The 12837-nt window shown below is 40.2% G+C and overlaps 1 protein-coding gene across 1 annotated transcript in view; it reads left to right on the forward strand.

Moving 5' to 3' along the window:
• kdm5a (lysine demethylase 5A) overlaps nucleotides 1-12837 on the forward strand; it is a 168753-nt gene that overhangs the window by 21028 nt on the left and 134888 nt on the right. Inside the window, exons 4-5 of the mRNA XM_063058334.1 lie at nucleotides 9630-9800; nucleotides 10862-10918. Coding sequence (XP_062914404.1) covers nucleotides 9630-9800; nucleotides 10862-10918 — 228 coding nt within the window. The remainder of the gene's footprint in view (nucleotides 1-9629; nucleotides 9801-10861; nucleotides 10919-12837) is intronic.

Genomic DNA, 12837 nt, shown 5'->3' on the forward strand with positions numbered 1-12837 from the left:
TTTTTTTCCTCCTTTCTTTTTTTCCTCCTTTTTTTCCTCCTTCCTTTTTTTCCTCCTTTCTTTTTTTCTCCTTTCTTTTTTTCTCCTTTCTTTTTTTCTCCTTTCTTTTTTTCTCCTTTCTTTTTTTCTCCTTTCTTTTTTTCTCCTTTCTTTTTTTCTCCTTTCTTTTTTTCTCCCTTTCTTTTTTTCCTCCTTTCTTTTTTTCCTTCCTTTTTTTCCTCTTTTCCTCTTTCCCTTTTTTTCCTCTTTTTCCTCCTCCTCTTCTTTTTTCCTTCTTCCTTCCTTCTCCTTTTTCCTTTTTTTCCTTTCCTCCTTTTTTCCTCCTTTTTTCCTCCTTTTTTCCTCCTTTTTTCCTCCTTTTTTCCTCCTTTTTTCCTCCTTTTTTCCTCCTTTTTTCCTCCTTTTTTCCTCCTTTTTTCCTCCTTTTTTCCTCCTTTTTTTCCTCCTTTTCCTTTCCTTTTCCTCCTTTCCTTTCCTCCTTCTTTCCTCCTTTTTTCCTCCTTTTTTCCTCCTTTCCTTTTCCCCCCCCTTTTCCCCCCTTTTCCCCCTCTTCCCCCCTTTTTTCCTCTTTTTTTCCTCCTTTCTTTTTTTCCTCCTTTCTTTTTTCCCCCCAAAAAATTTAGTTTTAACACTTTATTTTTTCTTATTATTATTGAGATATTAATCGGTTATTTGGTAATTTAGTTCCTTGTACATATTGACATGTTGACCTGATTACTTTAATGCATTTTTTTGTTGATCTTCAGTAATAATTAATAATAAAAAAGATTTTAAAATGAAATGATATTGTAAAAATAAGCTGTTTTTGGCATTGAGGACAAATGTGAGATTGTAGACACATACAAGATTGTCACTTGGGCAGAAAAATGACAAGGGGATTCGTTGTGGATTCATATTTAGAGTACGGAAATGTCAACTATTTATTTCCATCCAAAGATGCTCCCTGACCTGCTGAGTTCCTCCAGCATTTTGTGTGTTGCTTAAAATGTTTCCTTTTGCCCATTCCCAGAATATGCCGTACTCAGGCAAATGATATTGTAAATTTAAGGCAATTGCTTTCATTGGTAGTATATTTCGATCAAGATGCCTAGGGTAATGAGGTTTGGAGCAAAAGATCAGAAGAAAGGATAGGCTGTCCTATTCCTCAAGACCGCCCTACCATTCAATATTGTGGCTGATCTGTTACCACTGCCTTCCGTGCCCTTAATACCTCAGGAATTAATGTATCTCTTCTTTAAATTGCTATAATGCCCTGTTCTCCACAAGAAGACATCCCTATATACTTCAGTTTTAAATGTCCCCTTGCTTGAGATTATCCTACAAGTGGAAACTTCTCAACATTTCCTCCCTGAAGATTTTCTGTTTCAATAAGATTCTTCTGAACTCCAAAGAACACTGATGTAATTTTTTTCTTTAGCTGTTTGAGAGTCAGGAATTTTCAGCTTTATGAAACTCCAGGCTGTATCTGGAGTATTGTATCCAGTTCTGGTTGCTTCATGAAGGATGTGGAGGCTTTCCAGAGGGTGTAGAAGGGGTTTACCAGAATGTGCCTGGATTAGAGAGCATGTTCTGTAAGGAGCAGTTGGGTTGTTTTCTCTAGAATGGGAAAGGCTGATGGAGACCTGATAGAAGTTTATAACATTATAAGAAGTATCATATTTTTCTCAGGGTCAAGATATCTAATACTCGAGGGTATGCATTTAAGGCAAGAGAGGTTAAGTTTAAAGGAGACTTCTGGGTCAAGTTTTTTGACACAGAGCGGTGGGTGCCAGGAATGCTCTTCTAGGGATGGTGGAGGAGGAAAATGCGATAGAAGGATGAAAAGGCTCTTAATTAGGCACGTTAATGTGTATGGAATAGAGGGATGTAGACGTTGTTCAAACAAAAGGGACAAGTTTAATTACCAATTTAATTAGTTCTGCATAACAGCATAGGCTGAAGGGCCTGTTCCTGTGCTGTACTAGCACGTGTTTGTGACAGACAACTTTCTTAACCCAAAAATTAGCCAAGTAATGCTGCCAATCAACACACAAAATGCTGAAGAAACTCAGTAGGCCAGTCTGCATCTAAACAAAAGAGTACAGTCAATCTTTCAGGCCGAGACCCTTCACCTGGACTCACCAGTTCAGTTAGTGTTCAGTAGCTGTTCAGACCAAACATCAGAATGGAGAAATGTGATCTAAGTGACGTTGAGCATAGAATGATTGATGGTGCCAGGTGGGGTAGTTTGAGTATGTCGGAAACTGCTGATCTCCTGGGATTTTCATGCACATCTCTAGAGTTTGCAGAGAACGCTGCAAAAAAAAAAGAAAAACATCCAGTGAGCAGCAGTTCTGTGGGTGAAAACGCCTCGTCAATGAGAGGAGTCAGAGGAGAATGGCCAGACTGGTTTAAGCTGACTGGAAGGTGACTAGCTCAAATAACCTTACATTACAGAACAGCATTTGTGAATGCACAACATGCCGAACCTTGAAGTGAATAGGCTACAGCAGCCGACGACTACACCGGGTACCACTCCTGTACCTAATAATGTGGCTTCTGGGTCTGTATAAATTATACAGTGCAGGTTGGGCTGGGACTGACTTTGTTTGCCTCAAGCCACCTTTGGGACACAGTAGCAGATTTCCTCCCTGATGGGCGTCAGTGAATCAGCTGAATTTAGATCATAAGACTTTTAGACCATTCAGCCCATTGAGTCTCTTCTGCCATTCTATCATGGCTGATCATTATCATTCTTAACAGCATTCCCTTGCCTTCTCCCCTAACTAACAAAGAACTATCAATCTGCTTTAAATGTACTTACTGACTTGGCCTCCACAGCCATCCATGGCAATGAATTCAACAGATTCACCACCCTCTGGCTAAAGAAATTAATTCTCATCTCTGTTCCAAATGATTATCTCTCTATTTTGACGCTGTGCCATCTGGTCCTAGACTCACCCACTATTGGAAGCATCCTCTCCACATCCACTTTGTCTTGGCCTTTTAGCATCCAATAGGCTTCAATGAGATTCTTCCCTCATTCATCTAAACTCCAGCGAGTACAGACCCAGAGCCATCAAATGCTTCTCGTGTGTTTAATTCTTTAATTCCTGGAGTAATTTTTGTGAACCACCTGTGGATCCTCTCCAATGCCAGCACATCTTTCAGGTAAGGGGCCCAAAGCTGCTCACAATACTTTGTGCGGTCTGACCATTGCCTTATAAAGCCTCAGCATCACATCATTGCTTTTATATTCCAGCCCTCTTGAAATAAATGCTAACATTGCATTTGCCTTCCCTATCAACAACTCATCCTGCAAGTTAATCTTGAGGAAATCCGCATGGGACTCCTTTGTACCTCTGATTTTTGAAATTCTCTCAGTTTAGAAAATAGTCTACACTCTTATTCCATCCAACAAAATGCATGACCGTACATTGCCTTCCACTATGTTCCATCTGCCATTTCTTTACCCATTCTCCCAATCTGTCCAAGTACTTCTGCAAACTCCCTGCTTCCTAACACTACCTACCTTTGTATCCTCTGCAAAATTGGCCTCAAAATCATCAATTCATTTGTCCAAATCATTGACATACAGTGACATAGAAGTATTCAGTCCCAATCCTTTGTTCACATAAATTAATATTACAACCAAAGATTTTGATCAATTTAACTGAGAATTTTTATTTGTGAATCACATGCTCCTTTTTTCCCCACAGTAAACCCAAAAACAAGAAATTGTAAAGCATGAAAAAAATTCAAAAACTGAAACATCAGTTCAAAAATATTCATCTCATTCAGTACTTAGTTGAACCACCTCACACAGCTATTACACCCAGTAGTCTTTTTCGGATAAATCTCCATTAGCTTTGCACAACCTTAAGGAGCAAGATTTTCCCATTTCTCCTTGCTAAATTTCTCAAGCTGTACCAGGTTAGTGGGGTAGCAAGTGGTGGGAAGCAATGTTGAGGTCTTGCCAGAGATGCTTGATCAGGTTAAGGTCAGGACTCTGGCTGGGACACTCAAGGACATTAATTTTCTTTTTTTCAAGCTACTCCACTCTGGCAGTGTGCTTTGGGTAGTTGTTCTGTTGAAAGATTAATTGCCTCTCCATCTTAAGCTTCCTGGCAGAGGCTAACAAGTTATTATCCAGGGTCTCTCTGTATTTAGCAGCATTTTTCCTTCCATCAATCTTGTCCAGATTTGTTGCTGAAAAGCATCCCCCCCATAGCATGATGCTACCTCCACCATATTTTACAGGAGGGATGGTATTACCTGGCGATGTACAGTATCAGATATATGCCACATATACTGCTTAGTGCTGAGGCCAAAATGTTCCACTTTCGTCTTATCTAACTATAAGACCTTCTTCCACATCTTTACAGAATCTTCTAAGTGATGCTTTGCAGAGTCTTTATGGGCAAGTATATGCTTTTAACCAGGGCTTCTTCCTTGCCATTTTTTCATAAATACCCTTTTTGTGCAAGGCCTTGGAGATTGTGGAGCCATGAACTTCATCTCCAGTTGCAGCCACTGACTTCTGCAGGTCACTCAGAATGACTGTTGGCTTCACAGTAGCTTCTCTTAGTAGGTAACAGTCTTCTTTGGAAATTAGATTTAGAGGGGTGGTCTGACCTTGGCAGAGTGGCTGTGGTTTCAAATTTTTTCCACTTTTTATGATGGACCGCACTGAGCTCCATGGTATGTTCAGTGCCTTTGAGATGGCCTTGCACTCTTCCCAGATTTGTGCTTCTCTATTATCATTTCACTGACTTGTCTTGAACGGATTTTTGTTTTGGTTTGGTTTGTTGAAAATCTATCATACTGTTGGACTTTATAGAGAGTAGGTACTTATTCTTATGAATTCATTGACAATAGATGATCCCCCAGTTTTCTACATCAACAAATTGGGTGAGTTGGTAGGATAATATACAGTATTGCACCTGATGAAAGTTGGTGTAATATTTACAAAGGGGATGAATACTTTTTCAGTGTCACAATTTTGGTTTTTAATTTTTAGTAAACTGTTCACAGGTTTTTGGAATGTTTCTTTTGATTTGATATGATGCACAGTATTTTGTAGATTAGCTCAAAAATCCTACTTCTATATTTAAAATTTAGAAAGTGTAAAGGTAGTTGTGGGGGCTGAATAGTTTCTGAAGGTACTGGGTAATGTGAAAAGAAATGGGCTCAATTCCGATCCTCCTCGGAGCAGCACTAGTCACCAGCAGCCAATCAGAAAAGGTCTCCTTTATTCCCACACTTTGCCTCCTGCCAATCAGTCAATCTTCTATCCATGCTATTATCTTTCCTGTAATGCCATGGGCTCTTGTTTAGCTGCCTCACCTGGTCGAAGGCCTTCTAGAAATCCAAGAAAACAACATTCACTGACTCTCCTTTGTCTATCATGCCTTTTATTTTCTCAAATAATTCTAATAGTTTTGTCAGACAAGATTGCCCCTTAAGGAAACCATTCTGGCTTTGGCCTTTTTTTTTAACATGCATCTCTCAAGTACACTGAAACTTCATTCTAAATAATGGACTCCAATATCTTCCCAACAAATGAAGTCTGTAATTGGCCTATAATTTCCTATCTTCTGTATCCCTGCATTCCTAGAGTGGAGTGACGTTTGCAATTTTCCACTCCTCTGGAACCATTCTGGAATCTAGTGATCCTTGAAAGATCATTACTGATGCCTCCACAATCTCTTCAGCTACCTCTTTCAGAATCTTATCAGGTAACTCACCTGCTTTCAAACCTTTCAGCTTCCTAAGCACCTTCTCCTTAGTAATAGCAACTACACTAACTTCTGCCCCCTGACAGTCTCGAACATCTGGCACGCTGCTAGTGTCTTCCACAGTAAAGACTGACATAACATACTTGTTCTGTTTGTTCGCCATTCCCCCCCCCCCCACCTCTTGAGAATTATTTTCTAGAGGTTCATTATCCATTCTCGCCTTTCTTTTGCTCTTTATATATCTGAAAAAATTCTTTTGGTATCCTCTTTGATATTATTGGCTAGCTTACCTTCATATTTTATCTTTTCTCTCCTTAATAGTTTTTTTATTATTTGCCTTCTGATTTTTAAAAGCTTCCCTATCCTCTAATGTTCCCACTAATTTTTACTATGTTATATGCCACCTCTTTTGCTTTTATGCTGTTTTTACCCACAGTTGCTTCACCTCCCTTTTGAATGCTTACTTGTCTTTGGGATGCATTTATCTTGCACCTTCTGAATTGCCCCCAGAAACTCTGGTCATTGCTGTTCTGCTGTCATCCCTGCTAGTGTCCCCTTCTGAACAACTTCGGCCAACTCTCTCTCATGCCTCTGTAATTCCCTTTACTCCTCTGTAATACTGATACATCTGTCTTTATCTTCTCCCTCTCAAACTGCAGGGTGAATATCTGATTATGATCGCTGCTTCCCAGGGGTTCCTTTACCTTAAGCTTAATCAAATCTGGTTCATTACACAATCCAGAATTACCTTTCCCCTAGTGGACTCAACCACAAGCTGCTGTAAAAAGCCATCTCATAGGCATTCTACAAATTCCCCCTCTTGCAATCCAGCAGCAACCTATTTTCCAACTCTACCTGCATATTGAAATTGCCCATGACTATCATAATATTGCTCTTATTACATGTCTTTTCTATCTCCCGTTGTAATTTATAACCCACATCCTGGCTGTTGTTCAGGGGCTTGTATATAACACCCATCAGGATCCTTTTACCCTTGCAGTTTCTTAATTCTACCCTCAAGGATTCTATGACTTCAGATCCTAAGTCACCGCTTTCTAAAGATTTGATTTCATTTTTACCAACAGAGCCACCCGCCCCCCCCATGCCTATCTGCCTGTTCTTTTGATACAATGTGTATCATTGGATGCTAAGCTCCCAATGATGATCATCTTTTAGTCATGGCGTCATATCTGCCAATCTTTAACTATGCCTGCATCTGTGGGTTACCGGTGTGATCACTTAGCCACTGTGCTGCCACGCTCTGGAAAATGAGTGTGTTATTAACGTTATAAATCCAGACTGATTAAAAATAGTTTAGGAGGGAAGTTGAGAACAGATCTCTTTAATCGGATTTCTGTAGAAAAATAGGCCATCCAGCTTTTTAAGCCCTCTCTTTCTATTTATTACCATAAGGGTTGATTTATGTGCTTGTGCCATTTTCCAGGGTTATCCCATATTGCCCTTAATGTCCTGTTAGTGAATTCAAAAGGGTCACCACTCACTGAATGATGAAACTGTCTGCTACTTGTGATCAAACCGTTTCTTCTGATCTTTGGCCGATCTGCCAGGAAAACATCCTGCAGCTGCCTCATTAGGCTCTGAGACTTTTAAGTTCAATGAGGTGTCGTTCTTCAGCACTTGAGAATGCAGGCCTATTTTTACCTTGTTTTTCCTCATATGGCAAACTGACCATCTGTGGGATTTGATGAGTAAATCATTGCTGTATTCCCTCAATGGGAAGTTTAATACGGGGCCAAAGCTAAACATGCGTCCAAGTGCTGTTTTGCCAAGGCCCTTAAATCAGTGTCTTTCTTACTCCTGCTGTCTAATCCTCTTGTAATATGAGCTATCAAAACATTTAACTTTATTATCTGAACGTTGGCCTTCAATATCTTGTGCACAAGCACACCAAGAACATCAACACTCGCCAATATCTCAGCATGCAGTGAATACTGTGCTCTTTTTTTTTGTTTTGTACATCAAAATGAATGATCTTACATTATAATTTATTTCATCTGACAGTGTTCTCCCTCACACGCCTCACTTGTCCATAGCTGCCTGAATTCTCTTTATATCCTTCTCCACACTGTAAATCTCACTTAGTGTGGTCATCAAAGTTGGGCATATGATGGCTAGTAGATAATTTGTCACGTGGGTGTAATTGGGAATGCAGACTCTTTGGGCCAGAAAAGCCTATTACCACACTGTATCTTAAAATAAATCCCCTCTGCCAAATGGTTGATACAGATTATGAATAGCTAGGGCCTTAAGTATTGATCCCTATTGTACTCTATTAGTGATGGTCTCCCATCCTGAAATGAATTGATAGGTGGGAACTGATTCAATACATAATTGTGAAAGGGAGTTGTACAGTACTTGTTAAGAAATCCACCTAATTAAGGAGGGGAAAAGTAAGGAGTCACTTGGGAATATGTTTTTCAAAGAGGTGCACAAGATGGTCTTGTCCAATTATTGCTTTACATGTATTGCTTTATATGTTGGAAGAAGTTCGAGTAATTGGAGGCCAAGCTAATAGAATCTATGGGAGTATAGCAATAGATTGAAGCTTCAAAATTCAGAAGGTATGTGAGGGGCAAGTTTCTTTTTACACGTTGTGGGTGCCTGGAATGCGCTGCTCGGGATGGTGGTAGAAGCAGATACATTAGGGTTTTTTAAGAGATATTTAGATAGGCACGTGAATGTGAGGAGAGTGGAAGGATCTGGACATTGTGTAGGCAGAAGGGTTTAATTTAGTTGGCCATTTGACTACAAATTGGGTTGACACAACATTGTGGGCCGAAGAGCTTGTTTCTGTGCTGTATTGTATATTCTGTCTGCTCTGCTCTTGCAATACAAAGGATTAAGAAAGTTAAAGTGTATTGAATTATTGGCATGTATTTCGCGCTTGGCCAAGTTTGTTCAACTCTGGTAAGAGTAGGTAAAATAAATATATGTAAGATAATTTGGCCAAATGGCTGCTTTCTGTGTGGTAAGTTTCAATGATTCCATGAATAATAAAAAATCATAGGTTGTAAGTATGATAACCGAAAGTAGAATCAGGATGGACAAACTTGGGGGTTATGAGTCCTTCTGACTGCACCTCTTAGGTAATGATCTGCAAGGCCACTTAACTCTATAGGTGGAAAAACTAGTCCTTGTAAATTGGAGCTACAGTTAAAATATTCAGATAGCATTGAATGTTTTATGCAATTAATGAGATCTGCAATAAATTGCCATATTAACTGGCACTGCATTGTGAGCAGGTGCTGAAACCTAGGTTTTCTGAGCACAGAACTTGGGTCTAATTTGCAGTCGTCTTGTCTCTTGTGACTTAGGAACCTCATTACTGATGCATTATGGAAATGGACTTTGTTTAATTTAGACCATAAGATTTAGGAGCAGAAGTAGGCCATTTGGCCCATTGAGTCTGCTCCACCATTCAATCGTGGGCTGATCCAATTCTTCCAGTTATCCCCACTCTCCTCCCTTCACCCCATACCCTTTGATGCCCTGGCTAATCAAGAACCTATCTATCTTTGCCTTAAATACACCCAATGACTTGGTCTCCACAGCCGCTCATGGCAACAAATTCCACAGATTTACCACCCTCTAAACTAAAGTAATTTCTCCACATCTCAGTTCTAAACGGGCATCCTTCAATCCTGATGTTGTGCCCTCTTGTCCTAGAATCCTCTACCATGGGAAATAACTTTGCCATATCTAATCTATTCAGGCCTTTTAACATTTGGAATGTTTCTATGAGATCCTTCCTCATTCTCCTCAACTCCAGAGAAAACAGCCCAAGAGCTGCCAGGCGTTCCTCATGTGGTAACCCTTTCATTCCTGGATTCATCTTGATTGATTTTGTTTTTGCATTAATATATTAACAAAGGCTGTAATTTCCTCCTCTAGGTTGTTGCAAGTGAGGGTGGATTTGACCTGGTGTGTAAAGAAAAAAAATGGGCTAAAGTGGCCAACCGGATGAACTACCCCCAAGGAAAGGGCATCGGCTCACTTTTACGATCCCACTATGAGAGGATTTTATATCCATACGAATTGTTTCAGTCAGGTGCCAGTCTACTGGTAAGATCAATCAACATAAAATTTGCTGACTTAATTACACAATACTAGTAAGATGTTTCTCCAGAGCTTGTGATGTGGATGTTTTTATTGGAGGCTATCAAATCTTTATTAAATTGCAGTTAATAGTGAGATTTTCAACTCTGTTCTTGAATGGATAGTACTTAGGCATTGAAGGTTCAGTAGAAAATATTTTCTCAGCCTCCAATTTTAGAATTTAATATTCTCATCAAATCAGTTTCTATTGTGAATTTGCCATTATCCTTTTGTTCTTCTTAGATCTCTGCAATTCTGTTTTTTACTTATTGCTATATTCTTTGTTCTTCTGTAAATGACTTAAGTCCCAAAATCTAATGGCTTTTGTACACTGACTGTTCAGTTTGTAAAATAAGAATGGCTTTCCTTTTGGATGATATAATGCAGGATAAGGGGGAAGCAAGGCTTCTGGGAATAGGAATGAGGAGGCAGGCATGTTAGCTAGTATGCGTTCTTTTGTTGATGATCCTGATTGAGTCAAATGAGTGTCATTGTGGGGTGAGGGACATAATGAGGGGAATTCTTGGTGGGGGAGGGGAGACAGGAGCAAGAAGGATCAGAGGTTAACAAAAAGGGTGAGATGTCAGGGAGGTGAGAAAGTTAGAGCAAGTGATGAGGGAAAGGGAGGGAGCAAGGTTTAGAGAAGTGGCAAGTTAAGACTGTGCTTGGATAGAAGAAGAGATGGGTGATGGCGTGATTGAATGTAGTGAGGGTATGTTCCACTAGCCTCAGTGCTATCATTCTTGTGGTTGAGTAAATAGGTGGTGAGGTCATTGTTCTGACAATATAGTTTCTGGTTATTATCCTGGAAGTGGTAGGCATGTCAGCTGCTTCTCCTGCAACATGCAGTACATTCCCAGCAGATATGTGTATTCAAATATGTTCACTTAAAAAAACAGTGCAGCTACCTAATTGTTTAAGATCCTGAACAATTCTGCAATCATTCCCAAATGTGTTGGTACCATGATATTGAGTATCTCGTGCTTTGTTTATATTTAATTAGCTCTACTATTATTTGTTGCCTTTAGACTCCTGGAAATGCATCTGTGCGAATCTTCCCTGACTCTGTGAAAACCTTGAATCAGGTTAGTAAGCTGCTTCAGTGCATGGTCTGTCCCTGTTGAGTGCTGAATTGTTAAAGCACTCTTGGTCCTCCAATCCAAACATTCACAGCTCTACGTTAGTTCTAAAGTGGCTGCTAGGGCTAAGTAGCATGAATCCCTGTCCTTGGCTTTTATTTAAACCCTTTGTGCATTTTTATGTCACACTTGCGAGGGGCCACTCCAATCACTATCCCAGTGGTAGTAAATACCTGCTGGTGCCCTCACAGCAGAGAGTTGCCCACAACACTGGGGCAATGCGGCTTGAAGGTTGGTGTTAACTGGGTTGTGCTGAGATATGGGGTTCAGGGTTCAACCCAGTTGGTTGAATGCAAGCCATTGTTGGAAACTGGCAGCATTTGATCTCTATGTTGATGTGCTGCAGGGATTCCGCAGTCTCAATACCTCCTGTCAACCAGACTTCAGATTTCCCAATAGAAATGAGCTCAACAGTGGTTGTTGCCCATTGAATGTGAACCGAAGAGAAATCTTTGAGCTAGGGAGAGCTGTGCTGCCAAATGAAGCAATGGGATGACAATAGCTTTCTTGTCCAACGGTCGGCGATGAAGGAGACCATATGGTTTGGGTAGTCAATCAACAGGTAGCAGGTCCTTGAAGGTGGTCCCCAGCCTCAGGCCCTTTGTCCTGGTGCTGTATGACTGCACCACTTTCCCCTGTCTTCACAGACAGCCTTTCTACACCAGGCTGTGGGGTGATTCTCCCCAGGTTTCTGGACAAGATGGGAATTCATCCCAGGTTCCTACCAGAGCATCGGGGAGGGCAAGAATTTGCATGCAGTTTTCACCATTGCTATTAGTTGTGCACTTCTTAGTTAAAGTAAATATTATTAATAGTTACTCCTTTCAGAGCTGATTCTAGTTGCGCTCTCATTCCTGATAATGCATCCTGTGCACTAGGTGACAAACCAATGTATCTTTTCCTCAGCCTTATTATCCCCTGCTTTGCACCCCTGTTTAATTGTACATTTTTAATATCTGAACCATTTACTGATTATTGTCCAGATTTCTAGCTTAAATTCTCTGGAAGCTGTTGATACAGGCTATGTTTTGGTTTTGTCTTTCTGTAATGCCTCTCATTGTGGAAAATATTAAACTAATTTTTGTTGTGGTGAAGGAGGTGGCTACAGAAAGGTTGAATTATTCTTGATGGCGCAGTGACATAACTGGGAAGTTCTCTTGCCCGATAATTTCAATGACCCGTGTTCACTCTTGACCTCCGGTATGTCTGAAGTTTGCATGTTCTCTCTGACCAAGTGGGTTTCCTTCAGGTGCTCTGATTTCCTCCCACATCTCAAAGATGTGCAGGTCACTAGTCCTGATTAGTCACTGTGAGTTGTCCTTGGTGTGTAGGCAAGTGCTAGAATCTGGGAGAGTTGATGGAAATGAAGTAGAATGAAATGGGATGACTGTAAAGGGTATGTGAAGGTCGAAGCAGTCTCAATTACCATGCTGCAAGGCTCTATTTCAAAGTTTTATCTATTCCCTTGTCAGGAAGAGCTGGTTTTAAGATAATAGTGCTATTATATGAATGTAGAAAATTGGGGTTTAGGGAAGGAACTTTGACTTCATTTTGGATACAAGAACTGTAGAAAACAATGTTTCATAACAATCTTCTGAACTGTCTTCAGAAAAGATTTTATTCACTTCAACTACAATAAATATAATTTATCTAATCTGTCAGTAACTCGGGCTCATTACTTGGCTAATTTTACAAGTTTATCATGCGTGTATCTTGAGCTTGGAAACCTTGGGGATACATCCCAGAAACCTATTAAACAGCCAGACATACTCAGAACCATGTGCTTACAGCTGATGTTTTAAACTCTTCCAAACATCATTGCTGCTTATGTCTAGTCCCACTGGAAAGGTAGATCATGAGAGGTG

Source organism: Mobula hypostoma, chromosome 9 (genome assembly GCF_963921235.1).
Source record: "Mobula hypostoma chromosome 9, sMobHyp1.1, whole genome shotgun sequence".
Classification (NCBI taxonomy): domain Eukaryota; kingdom Metazoa; phylum Chordata; class Chondrichthyes; order Myliobatiformes; family Myliobatidae; genus Mobula; species Mobula hypostoma.